Source organism: Thalia democratica, chromosome 5 (assembly GCF_965202585.1).
Source record: "Thalia democratica chromosome 5, ktThaDemo2.hap1.1, whole genome shotgun sequence".
NCBI lineage: Eukaryota > Metazoa > Chordata > Thaliacea > Salpida > Salpidae > Thalia > Thalia democratica.
The window spans coordinates 33,054,490-33,074,710 of NC_139169.1; the positions used below are offsets into that span (position 1 = coordinate 33,054,490).

Genomic DNA, 20,221 nt, shown 5'->3' on the forward strand with positions numbered 1-20,221 from the left:
TAGCATAAATAGACATAATGGTACTTTTATATAATCGAAACTGTAAGTTACAATTCCATTTTTTTTTTTTTTCAAAAAAATTATTTAGCTTTTTAATATAAGTAGAAAAAACACTGCAATAACTTTTCAGCGTTACTTTGGGTCAACCTTCTGGTGGAGCAAGTTTGGGTGAAAATGTTGAATGTCGAATCACAGTTACCAACGATATTTTGCCGGGAAAAATTGATTTTGCTTCACCGACAATATCAGCGAAACAAACTGATGAAGAAATTGTTGTGAAAATATTAAGAAGCCAATACACTGAAGGTAACTATAAATAGCACAGAATTAAAGCTAAACATTACTTAAGATAGAAAAGTATGGAATTTGATTTATCTGCCAGGAGGTTTTAGTAAAGAAACTTTAAACATAAACACTTATACTTTAATAAATTAGTAGTAAAAATTAAAAAAAAGTAACATTACCAGTTAACTTTTTTTTACACAGACAAAGTAAAAGTAGCGTGGAAGGTGGTTTCAAAAGACCCCGACTCCCCGTTCGCCGGCCTTTCTGGAGTTGAGACTTTCGACGAGGGCGAGGAGGAATCCCACATCGAAATCGACGTGCCCCAGGACCCGCGTGACGTCACAAAGGATTTGTTCGACATTGTGCTCAGCGACCCGAAACCTTCCACTTCCGTCGTGGAGAAAAACAACAAGTGCCAAGTCACAGTCGACAATGACGTCATAGAAGCTGTTGTCAACCTGGACAAGGACGAGGTTGACGCGAAGCAGTCAGACGGGAAGATCGAGCTGACGGTCAGGAGGAGCGAGCAGTTGCAAGGAAACGTTGTAGTTCCGTGGAAGGTTCTTCCAAGCAGCTCCGACTCTGTTTACACCAATCTTTCAGGTATCTTAAAATTTAAACTATCTAAACATCTTTAAACTTTAACATCTAAACTTTTGAGCGGTTCGTTTTAAAATCACTACAGAGTGTTTACAACTAGTGTACAAAGAGCAACTTAAAAAATTGTATTTAATTCTTTAAATAAAAGTTTTATAATTATTATAATTGTAAAAATCTTAATCAGGTGATGTAAAGCTCAAAGAAGGTGAAGATGAAGGTTTGATAAAAATAAAACTTCCACAAGTAGCTTTGTTAGACGAAGAAGAAAAGGTCACAGTCGTCATAGAAGAACCCCACGGTAGCCCATCTAAACTAGGGCCAGAAAGAAGTTGCCTAGTAACCATCAGGCACGACAGGGGAGAAGGAATAATCGAGATGGGATCTCCACAAGTAACTTGTTCAAGCGAAGACGATGAAGCTCACATATCAGTGATCAGAAAGTTTGCATGCGCTTTTGCAGCTCAAGTTCAGTGGTCGGCTGCTGATGGTGACGCAATATTGAACGAGCATTACGACACACAAACTGGTGTCCTTAAGTTCAAAGCTGGAGAGGCACAGAAGCTTATCAAGATTCCGCTTCTCAATGACCCAAGCGGTAAGACGCGCTTCTTTACCGTTTCAATCGATGACGTAATTGGCAGGGACACGAAAGGGGAAAGTCTGACCACTAAAGTCGTTGTCGCAAACAAAGCAGGTAATTGGTAAAAGTGTTGAGTTTGTTTTGAATATTAAATTTTTTTTGTATTGGTTTTTAGAAATTAGTAGTACGTTTTGTGAATAATGTTTGGTTATATTTTTTAATTTTTCATAGTTCTTCCTGGAAAAGTGAAATCCCTGAAAGGAGAGTTAGAAGGACCATCAGTAATAAACGTGAAATGGGAGAAACCTGAACAAGGTGGGCCCATTGACGGATACAAAGTTATTTTCTGGGACAAACCTGGAGATGAGAAGACTGTATCCGTAGATCCTGATGTTAGTTTTTGTTGTACCACAAACGCCATTGATAGTTTTATATTTAAGTTATTAGGAAATATATTTAAGTAATCAAACTAACATATTACTCTTTGAAAACATACATTTCCGAGAACTTTCAAGCCTAAGTAGATACTTCTAAACTAATTTAAACTATAACTTTAATTTTAATTATAATTCTTTTATAAGTACTTTAAATAATCTTCTAAATTTTAATTCAAACAAATATTGACAATGTGAAACAACTTTTAAGGTTGAAGAAATGAACATAGATAATGTCGAACCTTTGACAAAATACAACATCAAAGTTGTTCCGTTCAACAATGTCGGAGATGGTCCATCGTCTAAAGCAGTCTCAGTAGAAACTCCTGGAAGTCAGTCTATCTAACTTTCATTTATTACTAGTATAAATTTCTATCACACCAAACTACTTGAGATCATAATAAAATAATATCTACAAAAATATAAATTTTACTTACTTTTCTTTGTATACAACACAGTTTACATCATATATTAAAACTCAGTTCCGGGATCGGTTCAGTTCGAGAACTACTTGAAAGAAGTGGGTCAGACAGATAAGAAGCTGGTCATCAAGTTGGTAAGAAGCAGTGGCAAAAATGGTAGGATTGTTGTTCCGTGGTCAGTGTCAAAATGCGATGATGGATCCGGTTTCAAGGTAAATTTACTTTTAGTAGTATGAAATTTGTCTTATAAAGTAATTGACTTTTAAAGTCATAACAACAACTGATTTTTTTGTATCTTTTATTCTATTTAAGAGTAATTTCGAAAAGTATACCTATTTGTTCACTAATTGTTAACTTAATTTAAAAGAATATTTAATATGCTTATAACTAAACACTTTATAGGACTTGAACGGACAAGAAACTTTCAGAAACGGAGAAACAGAAAGTCACATTGAAATAGAACTACCAGAGGAGCCCCAGTCAGCTGATAACGAAACATTTGTGTAAGTTTACACTTTTAACTATAAATTCGACATTTTAACGTAAACTAATGTTGAAACTCGCATGAGTGAGCAAAATTTATGTACGCTTAAGTATGTCTTTAAATTTATAAACTAATAATGTTAGCCTGTTTATATAACTATGTAGTTTAAAAAAAAACATTTGTGACAAAATAAAAAAGCAAAGTGTAATGCACATGTAAGTTCGAACAAAACATCACAGCATAACCCTCGGAGAGCCATCGGGAGGAGCCAGTTTGGGAGACAACACTGAATGCAAGGTGGTTGTTACTTACGACGTGCTTCCTGGTCTGGTTGATTTCGTAAAATCTTCTGTGAATGCCAAACAGACCGATAAGGAAATCGTTGTTGCTCTGAAAAGAACTCAGTATAAACAAGGTAATTTTGAATAATTTATTTTTGTTTTCATTATTTTTTCAATTTTTTTTTTTACAAAAACTGTTGCTAGCTTTTTTCACACAAGTTGAAATAACTAAGTAATCACCTAGCTTAGTTTTGAAACTAAATGCTTTTTTAAAAATAAAATGATTTGTCAGTTTATTATGATATTCTAGTTTTGCTAACTAAAAAACCTTGTTAACAAAACAGACAAAGTAAAAGTTGGGTGGAAAACAGTCTGCAAAGACGAGAACTCTCCGTTCGCAAACATTTCCGGAGTGGAGACGTTCGAAGAAGATGAGGACGAATCCCACATCGAGATAAAAATTCCCCAGGAAGCACGTGACATCAGCAAGGACGTTTTTGACGTCATGCTCATTGACCCGAAGTCACCCACCGCCACTGTCAAGAAGAACAACAAGTGCGTTGTGCAAGTGCAGAACGACGTCGTTCAGAGCTTGATTAGCATGGACGATGACGAGGTTGGTGCGAATCAGACTGACGGGAAAGTTGAGCTGAAACTGACGAGGAACGATGGAACGAAAGGAAAAGTCGTGGTGCCTTGGAAAGTGCTGCCTGACAGTCCTGATTCAGTGTATGCCAATATTGGAGGTGACTGCTTAGAAAAATATCAAGATATTTTATATTACTTTTAAGATATGTAATAGTTATTCTTAGTTTTAACGTTTAATACTTTAAACAATATTGAAGTTTTACATGTTTGATTCAAGTCTAAGCAAATGTTACTGTAAGTCTAAGTAAAATAAGATTAATATTAAATTGAAATTACCTTGATTTATGATCTTGTTAGTTTTCAGCTAAGTAACAATAACATTTCTTAAATTTACAAATGCAAATAAATACTAGGTGAAAGTGTATTTGATGATGGTGACTCTACAACTGTCATCAACTTCGAATTACCACAAACTGCACTTGCTAACCTAGAAGAAAAAGTCACAGTTGCTTTGGAAGAACCCCACGGTAGCCCTGCTAAACTGGGGCCAGACAGAAGTTGCCTAGTAACCATTAGACATGACAGGGGAGAAGGAATAGTCGAGATGGGTTCTCCTCAAGTAACTTGTTCGAGCGAAGACGATGAAGCTCACATATCAGTGATCAGAAAGTTTGCATGCGCTTTTGCAGCTCAAGTTCAATGGTCGGCTGCTGATGGTGACGCTGAATTTGGAAAACACTACAACCTAAATAAAGGTGAGAAAAAAAAAGCGTTGTAAACATGTTTTATTTTAATATTCTATAGCTAAACTAAAGTAAGACAATAATTATTTAAAAGCTTAAGCTTTAATACTTTTAAAATATGAAACTTTGTTTTATGCTTACCTTTAAAAAAATAGTTATATTAATTTAGATTTTTTGTAGCCTTTTATATACTAGTCTTTGTACATAAATTTAAAGAAGCTGTTATAGTTCTTACTTAATCGTATATTCATTTTCTTAAGGTGTTGTAAAAATGAAACCGGGAGAGTCGAAGAAAAGGATAAGAATACCTCTTTTGAACGATCCGAGCGGAAAGACAAGAAACTTCAGCGTTTCAATTAAAGAAGTGACTGGAAGGGACTCGAAAGGAGATTTGCTAACTACTAAAGTTGTTGTTGCTAACAAAGCAAGTAAGTAACTTTTTAAAACACCTTTTGTATCTTTTTCTTATTGAATAAGAAATGCATAAAGACTGATTATTTTATTCTTTTTACAACAATTTTTTTGTTTCACATTTTGTTTGTAAAATAAAATTTTTATTTGAATATTAGTAAAATTTATTGCTAATTGTTGTTTTGTCTCTTTTTCACAGTCCTCCCTGGAAAGGTAGATGACATTGAGGCTGAATTGAACGGACCATCAGCAATAAATGTTAGTTGGAAGAAACCTGAAGAAGGAGGTCCTGTCGACGGATACAAAATATTATATTGGGACAAACCTGAAAGTGTCGAGACTGCTGAAGTCGATAAAGATGTAAGTTTTTTTGCTTTTCAAACTTATTTTTTATTTTTCTTCTAAATTTTTTTTTGTTCTGTTACTATTATTTCCTTAAAAACATAACATTTTAGTAATCGCTTCTTATAAATGCATAAAACTTTCATAATAATTATACTTAACAATAGAAACTTATTAATTCAAATGTAATGTTATTATATATAAACCATATTGTAAAAAGAGCAAAAATGTTACAGACTGAGACTTATGCTGTTGAAGACTTGAAGCCGTTGACGAAATACAACATTAAAGTTTTGCCGTTCAACGACGTTGGAGACGGTCCTTCGTCTAAAGTGGTCTCTGTTGAAACACCGGGAAGTAAGTAGCTCAAAAAAAAAAACAGTTTTTAAAAATTATAAACAGAATTTTAAATCGAAACTTTCCAGAGATTTGCTCAATAATTAGCTAAATACTTAAATTGATTTAAAGTGATATTTTTAATCATATTTATATCTACAGGAGCAGGAACAGTGTCTTTTGACAACAGTGACGTTACAGTTCATCAGACAGACAAGGATGTGATTGTGAAGTTGGTGAGGAGAAATGGCGAAAACGGAAGAGTGGTTGTTCCGTGGTCCGTTTGTTCTTGTGACGAGAATTCAATTTACAAGGTTATTTGAAAAATGCAAATAAAGTACAACATTGATTGACTAAATGTTTTTTCTTGTTGCATAAATTTGGATTTACTAAAGTTGTTTTAAACTTATAAGTTTATTAGGACTTAAATGGTCAAGAAACATTCAAAGACGGCGAAAATGACAGCCACATTGAAATTGAACTTCCAAAAGAGCCTCAAGATTCTGACAGAGAAAGTTTCATGTTAGTTAACTAACAAGCAAACTAGTCTGTTGAAAATTTAATAAATAAAAACATGTTTTTTTTTTCAGAATAAAACTGGGACAACCTTCTGGTGGGGCAAGTGTAGACGAGAATGATCAATGTTCGATTACTGTTCTCAATGATGTGCCATGCGGAAGAATCAACTTCAAAAAACCGAAGATAACTGTAAAGCAAACTAGAAAACACATGTTCATCACCATTAAGCGAACAGACTACACTAATGGTAATTATTAAACTAAATGATTTTTTAATTGGTATATTATAAAAAAGTACATTTAAAAATTTTTAAGACAAAAAAAAATATTTTACTAAGATTTAGTTAAATAGAAAAAAATATTAAAGCTAACTTAAATTATTGTTTTTGGTTATTCATAAGCATTAAATCTTAGTATTCTACATTTAAGTTTGCAAAAGAGATAAAAAAAGTTAAACGTACATTTATTTTTAGACAAAGTAAAAGTTCCATGGCAAACGATCTGCCAAGACACCACTTCCCCGTTCGCTAACCTGAGCGGAGTGGAAACTTTTGAGAAAGGAGAAGAGGAATCCAACATCGAGATCAAGATTCCTCAGGATCCTCGTGACGTTACAAAAGACAAGTTTGATGTCATACTGGGCGACCCGAAGCCTTCCACTTCGCAGGTACCGAAAAAGAACAAGTGCAACGTCACTATTGAAAATGACGTCATACCGTCGGTGATCAACGTCGACCTCGACGAGTTGGAAGTGGTTCAGAGCGACGGCAGCTTCGAGGTTCCGGTGAGGAGGACGGAACAGAAGAAGGGAAAAGTGGTGGTCCCGTGGAAGGTGGTGCCGAAGAGCTCAGATTCCGTGTACGCCAACATTGCCGGTTAGTGAGAATGTTCTGACAAGTTGTTTGAGAAGATTAAGACTTTTTAGATAAAAAACTATGCTTGATTAACCTTTCATTACATAGGGTAAAAATCACTTTAGTAGTATATTTTTACTGAAAACAATTGTAAATTATTAAATAATGAGTTTTGTTTTTGTTTAAAGCACAACTTAAAGTGATCATATTACTCAAAAATTTTCAATACAAATTTTATCTATGCTTCAAGTTGAAGAAAAAACCACGAGCTAAAATTTATTTTGATATCTCACACAGGGGAAGTCATCTTGCAAGGAGGTGAGGTAGACGGTTTGATTAAAGTTGAGCTTCCTCAGGCAGCTCTATCAAACACCGATGAAAATGTCAGTGTTATATTAGAAGAACCGCATGGAAGCCCATCTAAACTTGGACCCGACAGAAACTGCTTTGTTACCATAAGACACGATAGAGGTAAGTCTTGTTATATTTGTATAGTATGTATGCATTTAATAATTTTCATAAGTATTTATTTTCTAACATGTTTTTTTATTTAAGCATGTAGTTTTTAGGTTTGTAATTTTTTATTTAAACTGCAGGAGAAGGAATAGTCGAGATGGGATCTCCACAAGTAACTTGTTCAAGCGAAGACGATGAAGCTCACATATCAGTAATCAGAAAAGTTGCATGCGCTTTTGCAGCTCATGTTCAATGGTCAACTACTGATGCTGACGCAGCTATACAACAACAATCTGGGTCTTTACAAGGTAGTTAATGTTTACTATATTAAGCTGCTTCTTAATACTCAATTTTTGTAAAGCTGCACATCTTTTTCTCGTTTTATTATTATATTTGTATTTTTTCTGTTATGTAACTGCATCTTTTGAAAAAAAAATCGTATTTACTTAATTTATATTTATTTATTCGATTAATGCTGATAATTGTTTTTGAATACCGAGAAACTATTGTAGGTACTCTGTCATTCAAACCCGGAGAGTCACACCAACTGATCAAGATTCCGCTATCGAACGACCCGAGTGGAAAGTCGCGTCACTTCACAGTATACCTTGATGACGTGTCAGGCCGTGACGTGATGGGCAAGAATGTCGAAACTAAAGTGACAGTTGCAAGTAAAGCAGGTTAGATTGAAAGCTGTTAAATAATAATTTTGTAAAGAATTCAATTTCTATTCCTTTATATAAACTATCGATAAATTTTTAGAATTGTTCAAAGTATTTTTGTCATTGTTAAGTAACCTAAAAACTGTTTTAACATAATTAATATAAGTTTATACTCTAGCTTTTTTAAAGGAAAGGTACATCTTTTTAACGTTTATCTCTTTGTCCTACAGTTCTCCCCGGTAAAGTAGATTACATTGAGGCTGAATTGAACGGACCATCAGCAATAAATGTTAGTTGGAAGAAACCTGAAGAAGGAGGTCCTGTCGACGGATACAAAATATTATACTGGGACAAACCTGAAAGTGTCAAGACTGCCGAAGTTGAAAAAGAAGTTAGTTTAAAAAAAATGTTTTTGTCAAATTCCTGTCCTTTTTTCTACTTTACTTTTACTTGAGATATAGTTAGTCGTTCAAATTTGTGTCAAGACTATTTAAGTAAAATTACTTATTTAATTTTTACTTAAATTAAACTAGATCAAAGATTTTATTATCATGGACTTAGAGCCCTTAGTAAAGTACAATGTCAAAGTCGTTCCATTTAACAACGTTGGAGATGGGCCATCATCTAAAACGGTATCAATTGAAACTCCTGGGTGTTAGTATACTTTTTAGAAAACTAAATAATACTAAGTTTGTAGTTTTAGCTAATAATGCTTATAAACTAAGACTAATCAAATTGAATATGTCAAGTAATAGTATTGAATGTTTATTTAGAGCAGCAGATAATTTATTAAAAACTGTGCTTTACTGTTTTTAAAACTTAGAATAAAGACCTAAAAATTGAAATACTCTTGTACTTAATGTTTATTTCGCATTATAGTACCTGGTCAAGTGAGCTTCAAAGACGCAGAAATAAGCATAATTCAGAGTATTAAGAAGCTGAAGATACCTGTAAACCGAAGAAACGGTAAGAATGGTAGAATTCTTGTACCGTGGAGCATTGAAAACAGCTCAGAAGATTCTCCTTACAAGGTAGTTAGATAATTTAAACTGAACTGAAAATTAAAATTGTTTCTACTTCCCATTAAGAAGCCTACTGGTGTTATCAAGTTATTTTCAGTACAATATGCTAACTAATGCTCTGTAATTATAAAATTACTGAAAACAATATTTTTTCAGAATCTGAGCGGCCAAGAGACGTTTAAAGATGGTGAATTAGTCAGCCATATCGAAATTGATCTGCTTACAGAACCAGTCGCTAACAACAATGAAGCTTTCACGTACGTTTATAGGATTTTTACAACTATAGTACAAATTCTCACAAAACTGTAAAAATAAAAAAGTTCTTAAATGATATATGATCTCTACTTGTGATGAACATAAAAAATGGTTTATTAACATACAAAATGGTGACAAATATTTTTTTTGCAGCAAGTTTTATAAATATAAAAATAAGTTTATTTATAATTTATTCTGCAGTATCACTCTCGGAGAACCTTCTGGTGGAGCAAGTTTAGGTGAAAATGTTGAATGTCGAATTACAGTTACCAACGATATTTTGCCAGGAAAAATTGATTTTGCCTCACCAACAGTATGTGCTATACAAACTGATAAGAAGCTCGAAATTAAATTGATCAGAAGCCAATACTTAGAAGGTAAAATTAAACATGAACTACTAATGACTTAAATTTAAGATTTTTTTAAACTAGAAGTCTTATTATATTTTAACTTTTATACTTATATTGTAGAATTCAATTTCGACAGATAGTTTTTAGAATTTTATCAAACTTAAGCTGTTATTAATGCATAAAAATAAAATTGGTCAAGTTTTTGAATACCAACCATTTCAGGCAAAGTGAAAGTGGCTTGGAAAACAGTGTGTAGCTCGGAAGACAACCCGTTCTATGGCCTAAGCGGTGTTGAGACCTTCAAGGACAACGAGGAAGACTCCACCATCGAGATCAAGATTCCTCAGGACACCCGTGACGTCACTAAAGATCACTTTGACGTCGTTCTCGGCGAGCCAAGACCTTCTACGGCAACCGTGGACAAGAACAACAAATGTCAAGTGGTTGTGGAGAACGATTTGATACCGGCGATCGTCAGCTTGGAGAGTGATGAGCAGGAAGCGAAACAGAGCGATGGTAAGATCGAGTTGGTTGTTGCCAGGACAGAACAGTTAGGAGGGAAAGTTGTTGTTCCGTGGAAGGTGCTTCCGACAAGTTCAGACTCCGTATACGTTAACATCGGCGGTAAGTCACATTTGAAGATCTGTTTCGACCAAATAAGTGGTACTAAACTGTTTCACTGCAAAAATCTATTAAAAATTATAAAATTTATATTTTGCAATTTTTTTATAATTCTTAACTTATTTGGTTAACAAAGTTAACATATTAACCGAAAACTTAAATAATAGTAATTTTAGTAACTTTATTTGAAGTATCAAATACAATGCTTCATTAAAAAAGAGCTGAATTAGAAAATTAAAAAGAAATAATTAAGGTGAGGTAAAACTTGACGACGGTGACAAAGATGGAAAGATCAAAATCGACCTGCCCCAGCTTCCACTCTCAAATACTGAGGAAAAGGTCACAGTTGCTTTGGAAGAACCCCACGGTAGCCCTGCTAAATTGGGGTCAGACAGAAGTTGCCTAGTAACCATCAGGCACGACAGGGGAGAAGGAATAATCGAGATGGGTTCTCCTCAAGTAACTTGTTCGAGCGAAGACGATGAAGCTCACATATCAGTGATCAGAAAAATTGCATGCGCTTTTGCAGCTCAAGTTCAATGGTCAGCTACTGATGGTGACGCTGAATTTGGGAAACATTACAATCTAAAAGAAGGTAAATAAAAGATAATTTCAAAGTGTAAGATCATACGTCCATTTTTTTTTCTTAAGCCACTTTTTTCTATATTATTAAATGTCTTAAATGTTTTTAAAAACCATTCATCAAAGTTCATGAATGTTTCAAAAGTAAACTGTTAAAATACTTTTAGTACATAACGCTCAACTATCTTTTTTAGGATCACTAAGATTCAAACCAGGCGAGGCGGAAAGTGTGATAAAGATACCTCTTTTGAATGATCCAACTGGAAAAGACAGGAAGTTCTCAGTGAAGCTCGCAGACGTAAAAGGACGAGACAAAATGGGAGAAATTACATCTTCTATTGTTAACGTTGCAAATAAAGCTTGTAAGTTTTAAATGCTACTAATAATTAAAAAAAACTTTTAATTAAAATATAGTAAAAAGTATACTAAAGGGCTTTGTAACTTGTTAAAAGTTATTACTTGTAAAGAAAGTATTTGAAATTTAATATTTTACTGCGTTTAATCAACGTATAAATTAACAGTTGAACCATTGAAGTTTGTTAGAAACTTTATGTTTAACAACATTTTTTTGTAAAACAAAAACATATACTCAGTTTTCAAATTTACAAACATCTGTGCAGTGCTACCAGGAAGATTAACAGTACTGGAGGCAGCATTGGACGGACCATCATCTATCCACGTGAGCTGGCAGGAACCATCGGAAGGAGGTCCAATTGAAGGATACAATATTTGCTACTGGAGCAGCCCGGATAACGTCACTGACATCCCTGTTGATAATGACGTAAGTGCTGATTTTTATACTTGTTGTGAGGTTTTGGTTAATAGTAATACTAACTACACTTTCTAAGCAGCTTATATTTTAATACATAGTTGCAACATATGCAGATGAAAGTTACTATACTTTAAACTAAAGCGCTTTGATTTCTTTCTTTTTAAAATGTTTTAAAAAATTAAGACTTGAGTTTTATTTTTTATCTATTTATATTATAGACAAATAAGGGTAGTAGTAAAGTAAAATAACTTATTTTAATCTCATAAAGCCCAGTATATTAATAGCGATATAGTATACTGTTGAATATTTTTTGCATTGAATTATGCAAAAATTGCTTCATAAAATTGAACAAAAAAGTTATGCTTAACAGTATTTAACTTTTTATGTCGATACAACCAATATATTATAACTTCATACTGTAATAAACGTTTATTAATTAAATTATACAGGTAAATGAAGTTATAATAGAGCATCTTGATCCATTAACTCAGTACAATATTAAAGTTGTTCCATTCAATAGTGTTGGAGACGGACCATCTTCAAAAACTGTTTCAATTGAAACTCCTGGAAGTTAGTTTGATATTTAAATAAGAAAACAAGTATTTTAAAATGTGTTTATATCATGTTTATTTGAAGCATTAAATAAAAGTTCTAAAATATTAAAAAACCTGTTTATTATTTCAGACATAAATCGCTTAATTTTGTTTTTAAGAAACTAATATAAAAAACCAATAATTAGATAAAATAGCAAACTTTTATGATTTCAAACAAATGTACTAAAATTAAAACCGATTTTTAAAATCTTCATATTTCTAACAGTACCGGGAGAAGTTTTGTTTGAAGAAAACGACAAATCCGTAGATCAAAGCTCAAAGAACCTTGTACTCAAGTTGGTCAGAGAAAACGGCAAAAACGGAAGAATTGTCGTTCCGTGGTCCATATTCTCATGCCCAGACAATTCTCCTTACAAAGTATGATTTATGCTCGTCCAAAAACTGATTGTTTTTAGGTACAATTTTTTAATAACTAATATTTTCAGGGTCTTCACGGACAAGAAACGTTTAAAGACGGTGAAACAGAAAGTCATATTGAAATTGAGTTGCCAGAAGAACCTCAGAGTTCTGTTGATGAAAATTTCGTGTAAGTAATCTGCTGTTAAGTTTTGTAACTGATATATAAATATAAGCTTGATATACATTAATGTTAAAAATAAAACAATTATTTTCCAAGTTTATTGCCATATGGTTACTATAGGTGTAACTTTTAATAATCCTTGGTATAGTACTTTCGTATATATTTACTATCTAAAAAAAAATCTTTAGCGTAACTTTGGGTCAACCTTCTGGTGGAGCAAGTTTAGGTGAAAATGTTGAATGTCGAATTACAGTTACCAACGATATTTTGCCGGGAAAAATTGATTTCGCTTCACCGACAGTATCTGCTAAACAAACTGATGAAGAAATTGTTGTTAAGATATTAAGAAGCCATTACACTGAAGGTAACTTAAAAATTATATTTGGACGACTTATTAGTTTGAGTATATATTGTTCTTTCTGAAATTATTTTAGATATAACAGTTTTGAAATGAAAATGTACCAAAAGCTTAATTACGTACAATTAAACATTGAGAGATTTCGTTTCAACAAATAATAAAATTACAGACAAAGCAAAGGTCGGATGGAAGACGGCCTGCAAAGACCCATCCTCTCCATTCGCCAACCTCAGCGGAGTGGAAACGTTTGAGAAGGGAGACGAAAAATCCCACATCGAGATCAAAATCCCGCAGGACGCCAGGGGTGTGACCAGGGACTTTTTCGAAATATTCCTGGACGAACCCACGCCATCTACTAACATTTTGGGCAAAAACAAGAAGTGCCGTGTCACAGTAAGCAATGACGTTATTCCAGCAGTGGTCGTTTGTGAGGAGAAGGAGATGGAGGTGAAGCAGAGCGAGGAGAAAGTGAAGATTCCTGTAAGGAGAAAGGAGCAGAGCAAGGGAAAAGTGGTGGTTCCGTGGAAGGTGCTGCCGGAGAGCTCCGATTCCGTTTACATGAACATAAACGGTGTGTTCATAAAATAGAAAAATTTAGAATTAAGAATTAATTTATTTATTTTAAGTATTGCTGACTATGTATAAAGTATTTTAAATTTTACTTTAATTTCAAACAAGTAGTACAACCAGTTTATTTTACAAAACTGTATTATATGAAAAAAGTTTATGAATTTACAATCAATTACTAACTTTCAATATATCAACAGGAACTGTCAAGTTTGACGATGGCGAGGAAAAAGCCGACATCGAGTTGGTTCTTCCTCAATTCCCATTGACAGAGTTGGAAGAACAAGTAACATTAGCTTTGGACGAGCCAACAGGAGCTCCGGCTAAACTGGGATCCGAAAGAAGCTGCTTGATAACTGTCAAACACGACAAAGGTACAAAAAGTATTTCTTAGAAGCAAAAAAAAGAAGTGTTGCACAAGTTTAAAAAGCATGACTTACGTAAAATAACTTTTTTGTAAAGAATTTTTTGCAATTAAACGCCTTAAAACAGTTACAACTTTTTAAAAGGCTAGTCCTAATATTATGATACTTTAGGTCAAGGAATTGTCGAGATGGGATCTCCTCAAGTAACTTGTTCAAGCGAAGACGATGAAGCTCATATTTCAGTGATCAGAAAAATTGCATGCGCTTTTGCAGCTCAAGTTCATTGGTCAGCTGCTGATGGTGACGCTGAATTTGGAAAACATTACAATCTTAAAGAAGGTAAAATCACCGTTCACAGCTTTTTAATTTTATTTACTTGAAACAGTTTAAAAAATCACTTTTGAAGTACAAGTGTAAAACCAGCTCATTTTGCAGGTGTGATAAAGTTCAAACCTAGAGAGTCTCAGACCTTCATTAAAATTCCGCTCTTGAACGATCCAAGCGGAAAGAACCGTCATTTTAACATCAGCCTTGGTAAGGTAGAAGGTAGAGATACACTTGGTAAACTGACAACGAGTAAAGTGATCGTTGCTAACAAAGCCAGTAAGTTTTTGTACATTTATAACACCTCTGTTCTTTTTAGTTATATTTTTTGTATAACATGTAGCAATTACCTATGAATAAAAGCTTTTACTATGGCCTTATTTATTATAGAGGTATAAATGAAATTGGTTTAATCACTTTTTTACGTAGCTAATTGAATTCCTATACTACATAAAATATTAACAAACCACATCTTGTAGTAAAACAGCTTGTTTATTTGCGTATACTATATAACTAAAGTAGAATTTCAAGTTTCACAATTACAAATTCAAAGCGAACTTCTTTTACAGTGCTACCCGGCAAGCTGAAGGGTATTGAAGCTGAGCTTGAAGGACCGTCTTCTGTGCACGTCAGCTGGGAAGGACCGGATAAGAATGAAGGAGGACCAATTAAGGGGTACAAGATCATGTACTGGGACAAACCAGAGTCAACTGAAACCATACCTGTTGGAAGCGATGTTAGTTTGAATTTATCATTTTTCTTAATTCAAATTAAGTCAACTAGTTTTGTGTTTTAAACGTATAGCTATTTCACTACTATTTTGTGTTAATCCTTTCCAATACCAATTTAAAAAACAATAATTAAAAATTATTCCACATTGTTTATAGCAAACTTTTTTCAGATTTGTGACGCAATAATTGAAAATTTGGACCCAATTACTCGCTACCACATTCGCTTGGTACCTTTTAACGATGTTGGTGAGGGAGTTCCGAGCAAAATTGTTTCAATCAAAACTCCTGGAGGTAAAAACTTACTAAAATTTTAACACTTTTATTTAATACGTTCCAATAACCAGTATAAAATCTTTAAAATCTAAGAAAGTTAAGTGAACAGAAATATTTTTCTAACTATTTTTTTTTAATTTAGTACCTGGTGAGTTTGTGTTTGCCGAAAAAGATATGGAAGTTAAACAATCAGACAACCACGTGACAGTCAAATTGTTACGTCATAGTGGCAATAACGGAAGAGTTGTTGTGCCATGGTCGGTTAGCTCTTGTAGCAGAAATTCCATCTACGAGGTAACTTAGATATTTTTTTAACAACTCTGTAAGCTTTAAAATATTATTTTATTCTGAGAACCTTTTATTTTTTCATATTATTTCAAGAATGTTTTACGTATTGTATGTAAGTTATATACTCTTAATAAATATTAACTAATTTTATAAATTAACTTCAATAAAATATTTTATTTTGAAGAAAAATACAAAATTTAAATTTTCGCTTAGTAATAATTATGCATAATTAATATAGGACTTGAGCGGTCAAGAAACATTTAGAGACGGCGAGCTTGAAAGCCACATTGAAATCGAACTTCCAGAAGAACCGCAGGACAGTACTCAAGAGATGTTTGTGTAAGTAAAACAAGTTTCAATACGTTTCAAATGTATTTACACGATTATTATTGTTTGAACAAGTATTGAGCAACTAGTTTGTTGAAAAGTTAAGATTTAAAAAATAATTTATAATTCAATACATTAGGTTGACTCTCGGAGAACCTTCTGGTGGAGCAAGTTTGGGTGAAAATGTTGAATGTCGAATCACAGTTACCAACGACATTTTGCCGGGAAAAATTGATTTTGCTTCACCGACAGTATCAGCTAAACAAACTGATGAAGAAATTGTTATCCAACTAGTCAGAAGTCAGCTTCTTGCAGGTAAGAAATAGTTTTATAACTACCATTTTAAAATTAATTGTTTGCTTTTCAACAACTACGTTTAAAAAATAAAACTGAAAGTTTTCTTTGAAGTTGTTAGTAAACTAAAAATGTTTGTATGGCTTTTAAACTGTGTTTTGCATAAACTATCAAATATGTAGACGTATTGTATGTAACTATACTTAAAAAAAGTTTTGTTAATCTAATACTTTTATTGACAAATATTTCTTAAAATAAACTAAACTTTTTTAGTTAAATAGTTTTATTTTTATCAGGAAAAGTAAAAGTGCCGTGGAAAGTGAAATGCAGAGACCCGAAATCTCCGTACGCTAACCTTTCAGGGGTGGAAACTTTCTCGGACGGGGAAGAAACCTCACACATTCACATCACCGTTCCCCAGGAACCCCGTGACGTCACAAAAGACAAGTTCGACGTCATACTCGAGGAACCAAGGCCTCCCGTTGCTATGGTTGCTAGGAGCAACAGGTTTGGAGTTTTTGTAAACTTTGCACAAGCTTTTAATCAGTCTGCCAATGTCTTGCAGATTTAAATGAATATCATTTATGTTAAGACCAAATATATTTTATAGCGACAGTAATCTTTATATATTTTACAAATTATTGATAAGAAGGAGGTTATTGTCTAAAATATTTAGATAGCTCACCAAGTATTCTTTTATAGTTTATTAAAATTACAACTAATAACAGGTGCTCAGTGACTGTAACCAATGACGTCATTCCTTCCGTTATCAACCTGATGGTGGACGAGGCTTCAGCCGATCAGAGCCAAGGAAAGATTGAACTTCCAATCAGGAGAAGCGAACAATTGAAGGGAAAAGTCGTGGTCCCGTGGAAGGTTCTTCCGGGAAGCTCAGATTCCGTTTACACCAACCTCACTGGTCAGTTTGAAGTATTAGAATATTTAAGTATCGGAGTGTTTAATATTTTTAAACTTCTTAGGTAGTTTTTGTTTTGTCATTTAAGCAAGCATGAATTAGCCTAGTTTCACTAAGTGATAATATCTTATGTCTTAAAGCTAAAATTAATGACTAATATTGAATAAAACTAATTTGTTTAATCGTTTTTATATATTTAACAAGTTTGTATAATCAATAAATAACAACACAACAGGCGATGTCGTGTTAGACGACGGTGAAGGCGATGGATCAATTGAGATAAATCTACCTCAGCTGCCGATGAGTGAGAAGAGCGAAATTGTGAGTGTTGTGTTGGACGAACCTTACGGAACTCCATCCAAGCTGGGAATGGCAAGAAGCTGCCTGCTCACTGTTAATCACGATCGTGGTACGTTTAAGAACGAGAATGGGTAAAACAGTTTTGTTGTTAAATAAAAATTTTCTGGCCAAAATTGAAACGAAAGTAGTAAACAACGATAAATCAAAGCTCCAAAACATTTTTAAAAGCTATTCTCGGTATAATATTTTAATAAGAGTTAAAGTAACGTGTATTCATCACAACGTTACAAAGTTAATATTTAATACAACATTTTTTTTTTTGAAATTAGATGAATTAGGTAGTAAATTATTTTCCATTATTTGTTTGCAAACAATCAACTCTGTAAATAGGTGAGGGAGTGTTCGAGGTACAATCGGAGCAAGTGACGTGTCCGAGCGAGGAAGGAGAAGCTGTCGTGGTGGTATTGAGAAAATCAGGATCCTCCTTCCCAGCTCAAGTCACGTGGGTTGCTGAGGATGGCGATGCCGTGTTCAAACAGCACTACAATGAAAACAATGGTAACTTATAAATATGTACTACTAAAACATAATTTTTACTACTTTTTAGGTAAACAAGCTTTAGAAAAAAAAAACAATTGAACTGATACTGTTGTTTTTATATTAGTTACCTATAAAAGACATTTTTCTAAAATGTTTTTAAACAATAGTTAGTTTATAAGTCTAAATCAGCTGTTGTCTAGTACGTTTTAACTTTATTTTTATCTAGTTTTCAAATAACTTTATACTTATGCTGTGAACCTTAATAACTTCACAGGAACATTGAAGTTCAGAGCAGGAGAGTCGAGGAGGATCATCAAGATACCTCTGTTGAACGATCCGAGTGGAAAGAATAGATACTTCAATGTGAAGCTTGCAGGTTGCGAGGGCAGAGACGTCATCGGTGATAAATCCACTTCTAAGGTCATCGTGGCCAACAAAGCTGGTTTGTTTCTTTTCAGTTTATGACTTTTTTTTTTTCCTTTTGCAAAAAGAAAAAATCAGGTTAGAGCTTTTTTTTCGCTGTCGTTTGTCAAAAACTTGATCCTATAAACCATATTAACAAAACATAACTAGCCTATACAAAATTTACAGTACTTCCCGGCAAAGTCAACAAGTTCGACGCTGCCCTGGCTTCACTGTCATCCGTCCACTTGAAATGGGACGCCCCCGAGAAAGGCGGTCCGGTCGGCGGTTACAACGTCATGTACTGGCTCGATTCTGATGATGTACAGAACTTCAAAGTCAACAAGAACGTTAGTTGATGCTTGTTTTTATAAAGTTAGTAGTTTAAAGTGAATCTCGTTAACAGTCAAACAAAATAAAAATGTTGTACAGAAAATAAGTAATGAGCGCAGTACGTACAAGTAATTTTTTATTGCAGAATTGTTTGTAAAACTACGTCAAACCTTACAATTGATTTAAAGCGAAAGTTAATCTTTAAAAACAATTATTCAGCAAAAAATACTTGTTTATTTAACTCAATAAAAATTTTAATTTACAAAAAGTTCATTTACGTTAGGTGAAAGAAGCAATGATCGAAGATTTGGAGCCACTCAAGAAGTACAAATTCAAAGTGCAGGCTTACAATGATGTAGGAGACGGTATTGCTTCAAAAGTAATCGACATCAAAACACCTGCTGGTAAATTGTTTTTTAATATAAACCAATATTTTATACATCAATCAAAATATGATAAAAAACTGTTTTATGTTTTCAACTAGAATACTTTCATAGTAGTATTTTATTGAAATTTTTTACAGCAAAAGGTTCGATAAAAACATGTTTTAATTTAAAATTTTGCTCATTTGTTTCTTAAACAATCATTTGTTTACAGTACCGGGACAAGTGATGTTTAAGAACAACGTGGAAGGAACCAATCAGAGTGATGAAAGACTGAAGATAAAACTTGTGAGAAAATCAGGACTAAACGGTCGCATTATAGTGCCATGGTCCGTCACATCTGCTGATGATGATTCCATATATAAGGTATCAAATTAATTTGTAGTTTTGCTCAAATTTTTAAACAAAAACTGTTGTGTTTTTGATGTTTTCGAAAATAAACTGCATACTAATTTACATATCTTTTAAATTGGTGAAGTAATTTGGTTTACATTTTCTTTTTCATATACGTAAAATACAAACAGGACTTGCACGGTAATGAGACGTTTAAAGACGAGGAAGATGACAGCCACATTGAAATTGATCTGCCGAAACTGCCACAACTGAAAGGAAAAGAACATTTCACGTTAGTACCAACTTAAATACATTATAAACAAGATTTATTTGCTTAACAATTTTGCTTGTACAGAATCAGTCTTGGTGAGCCTTCGGGTGGAGCTAGTTTGGGTGAAAATGTCGAATGCCGAGTAACAGTGACAAATGACATTCTGCTCGGAAGAATTTACTTCGAAGACAACACTATGAAGGTTCAACAGACGAAGGAAGAAATAAAAATACAGTTGAACAGAAATCAGTTCACTAAAGGTATTTAAAGTTAACTTAGTGAATTTGAAAATTTTGTAAACAAACGTGTTTTCAAGTTTAAAATACCTTGTGCTCTATATTAGTCTGATTTAGTTAACATTAAAATAACTGGTATTATAAGTTAAATTAAGATTAAAATAATTTAAATTCAAACAAGCTAAAGACAATACCTTTTAAACGTTTAGTAAAGCAAGCATAGTATGTTTTCACAAAGAGTTTTTATA

The 20,221-nt window shown here is 33.3% G+C and overlaps 1 protein-coding gene across 1 annotated transcript in view; it reads left to right on the plus strand.

Moving 5' to 3' along the window:
* The window catches only part of LOC145836427 (uncharacterized), a 115,695-nt gene that overhangs the window by 56,400 nt on the left and 39,074 nt on the right, over nt 1-20,221 (plus strand). The window contains exons 85-136 of the mRNA XM_082944228.1: nt 131-306; nt 487-888; nt 1,070-1,579; nt 1,697-1,857; nt 2,111-2,231; nt 2,382-2,533; nt 2,724-2,824; nt 3,045-3,220; nt 3,431-3,832; nt 4,088-4,429; nt 4,678-4,845; nt 5,028-5,188; nt 5,407-5,527; nt 5,669-5,820; nt 5,928-6,028; nt 6,097-6,272; nt 6,498-6,899; nt 7,176-7,349; nt 7,475-7,642; nt 7,847-8,014; nt 8,227-8,387; nt 8,530-8,650; nt 8,876-9,027; nt 9,175-9,275; nt 9,475-9,650; nt 9,846-10,247; nt 10,498-10,839; nt 11,021-11,188; nt 11,447-11,607; nt 12,048-12,168; nt 12,418-12,569; nt 12,638-12,738; nt 12,921-13,096; nt 13,260-13,661; nt 13,858-14,031; nt 14,194-14,361; nt 14,458-14,625; nt 14,916-15,082; nt 15,248-15,368; nt 15,493-15,644; nt 15,877-15,977; nt 16,105-16,280; nt 16,556-16,766; nt 16,988-17,178; nt 17,411-17,584; nt 17,866-18,033; nt 18,290-18,457; nt 18,607-18,767; nt 19,034-19,154; nt 19,348-19,499; nt 19,658-19,758; nt 19,822-19,997. Coding sequence (XP_082800354.1) covers nt 131-306; nt 487-888; nt 1,070-1,579; nt 1,697-1,857; nt 2,111-2,231; nt 2,382-2,533; nt 2,724-2,824; nt 3,045-3,220; nt 3,431-3,832; nt 4,088-4,429; nt 4,678-4,845; nt 5,028-5,188; nt 5,407-5,527; nt 5,669-5,820; nt 5,928-6,028; nt 6,097-6,272; nt 6,498-6,899; nt 7,176-7,349; nt 7,475-7,642; nt 7,847-8,014; nt 8,227-8,387; nt 8,530-8,650; nt 8,876-9,027; nt 9,175-9,275; nt 9,475-9,650; nt 9,846-10,247; nt 10,498-10,839; nt 11,021-11,188; nt 11,447-11,607; nt 12,048-12,168; nt 12,418-12,569; nt 12,638-12,738; nt 12,921-13,096; nt 13,260-13,661; nt 13,858-14,031; nt 14,194-14,361; nt 14,458-14,625; nt 14,916-15,082; nt 15,248-15,368; nt 15,493-15,644; nt 15,877-15,977; nt 16,105-16,280; nt 16,556-16,766; nt 16,988-17,178; nt 17,411-17,584; nt 17,866-18,033; nt 18,290-18,457; nt 18,607-18,767; nt 19,034-19,154; nt 19,348-19,499; nt 19,658-19,758; nt 19,822-19,997 — 9,920 coding nt within the window. The remainder of the gene's footprint in view (nt 1-130; nt 307-486; nt 889-1,069; nt 1,580-1,696; nt 1,858-2,110; nt 2,232-2,381; nt 2,534-2,723; nt 2,825-3,044; nt 3,221-3,430; nt 3,833-4,087; nt 4,430-4,677; nt 4,846-5,027; nt 5,189-5,406; nt 5,528-5,668; nt 5,821-5,927; nt 6,029-6,096; nt 6,273-6,497; nt 6,900-7,175; nt 7,350-7,474; nt 7,643-7,846; nt 8,015-8,226; nt 8,388-8,529; nt 8,651-8,875; nt 9,028-9,174; nt 9,276-9,474; nt 9,651-9,845; nt 10,248-10,497; nt 10,840-11,020; nt 11,189-11,446; nt 11,608-12,047; nt 12,169-12,417; nt 12,570-12,637; nt 12,739-12,920; nt 13,097-13,259; nt 13,662-13,857; nt 14,032-14,193; nt 14,362-14,457; nt 14,626-14,915; nt 15,083-15,247; nt 15,369-15,492; nt 15,645-15,876; nt 15,978-16,104; nt 16,281-16,555; nt 16,767-16,987; nt 17,179-17,410; nt 17,585-17,865; nt 18,034-18,289; nt 18,458-18,606; nt 18,768-19,033; nt 19,155-19,347; nt 19,500-19,657; nt 19,759-19,821; nt 19,998-20,221) is intronic.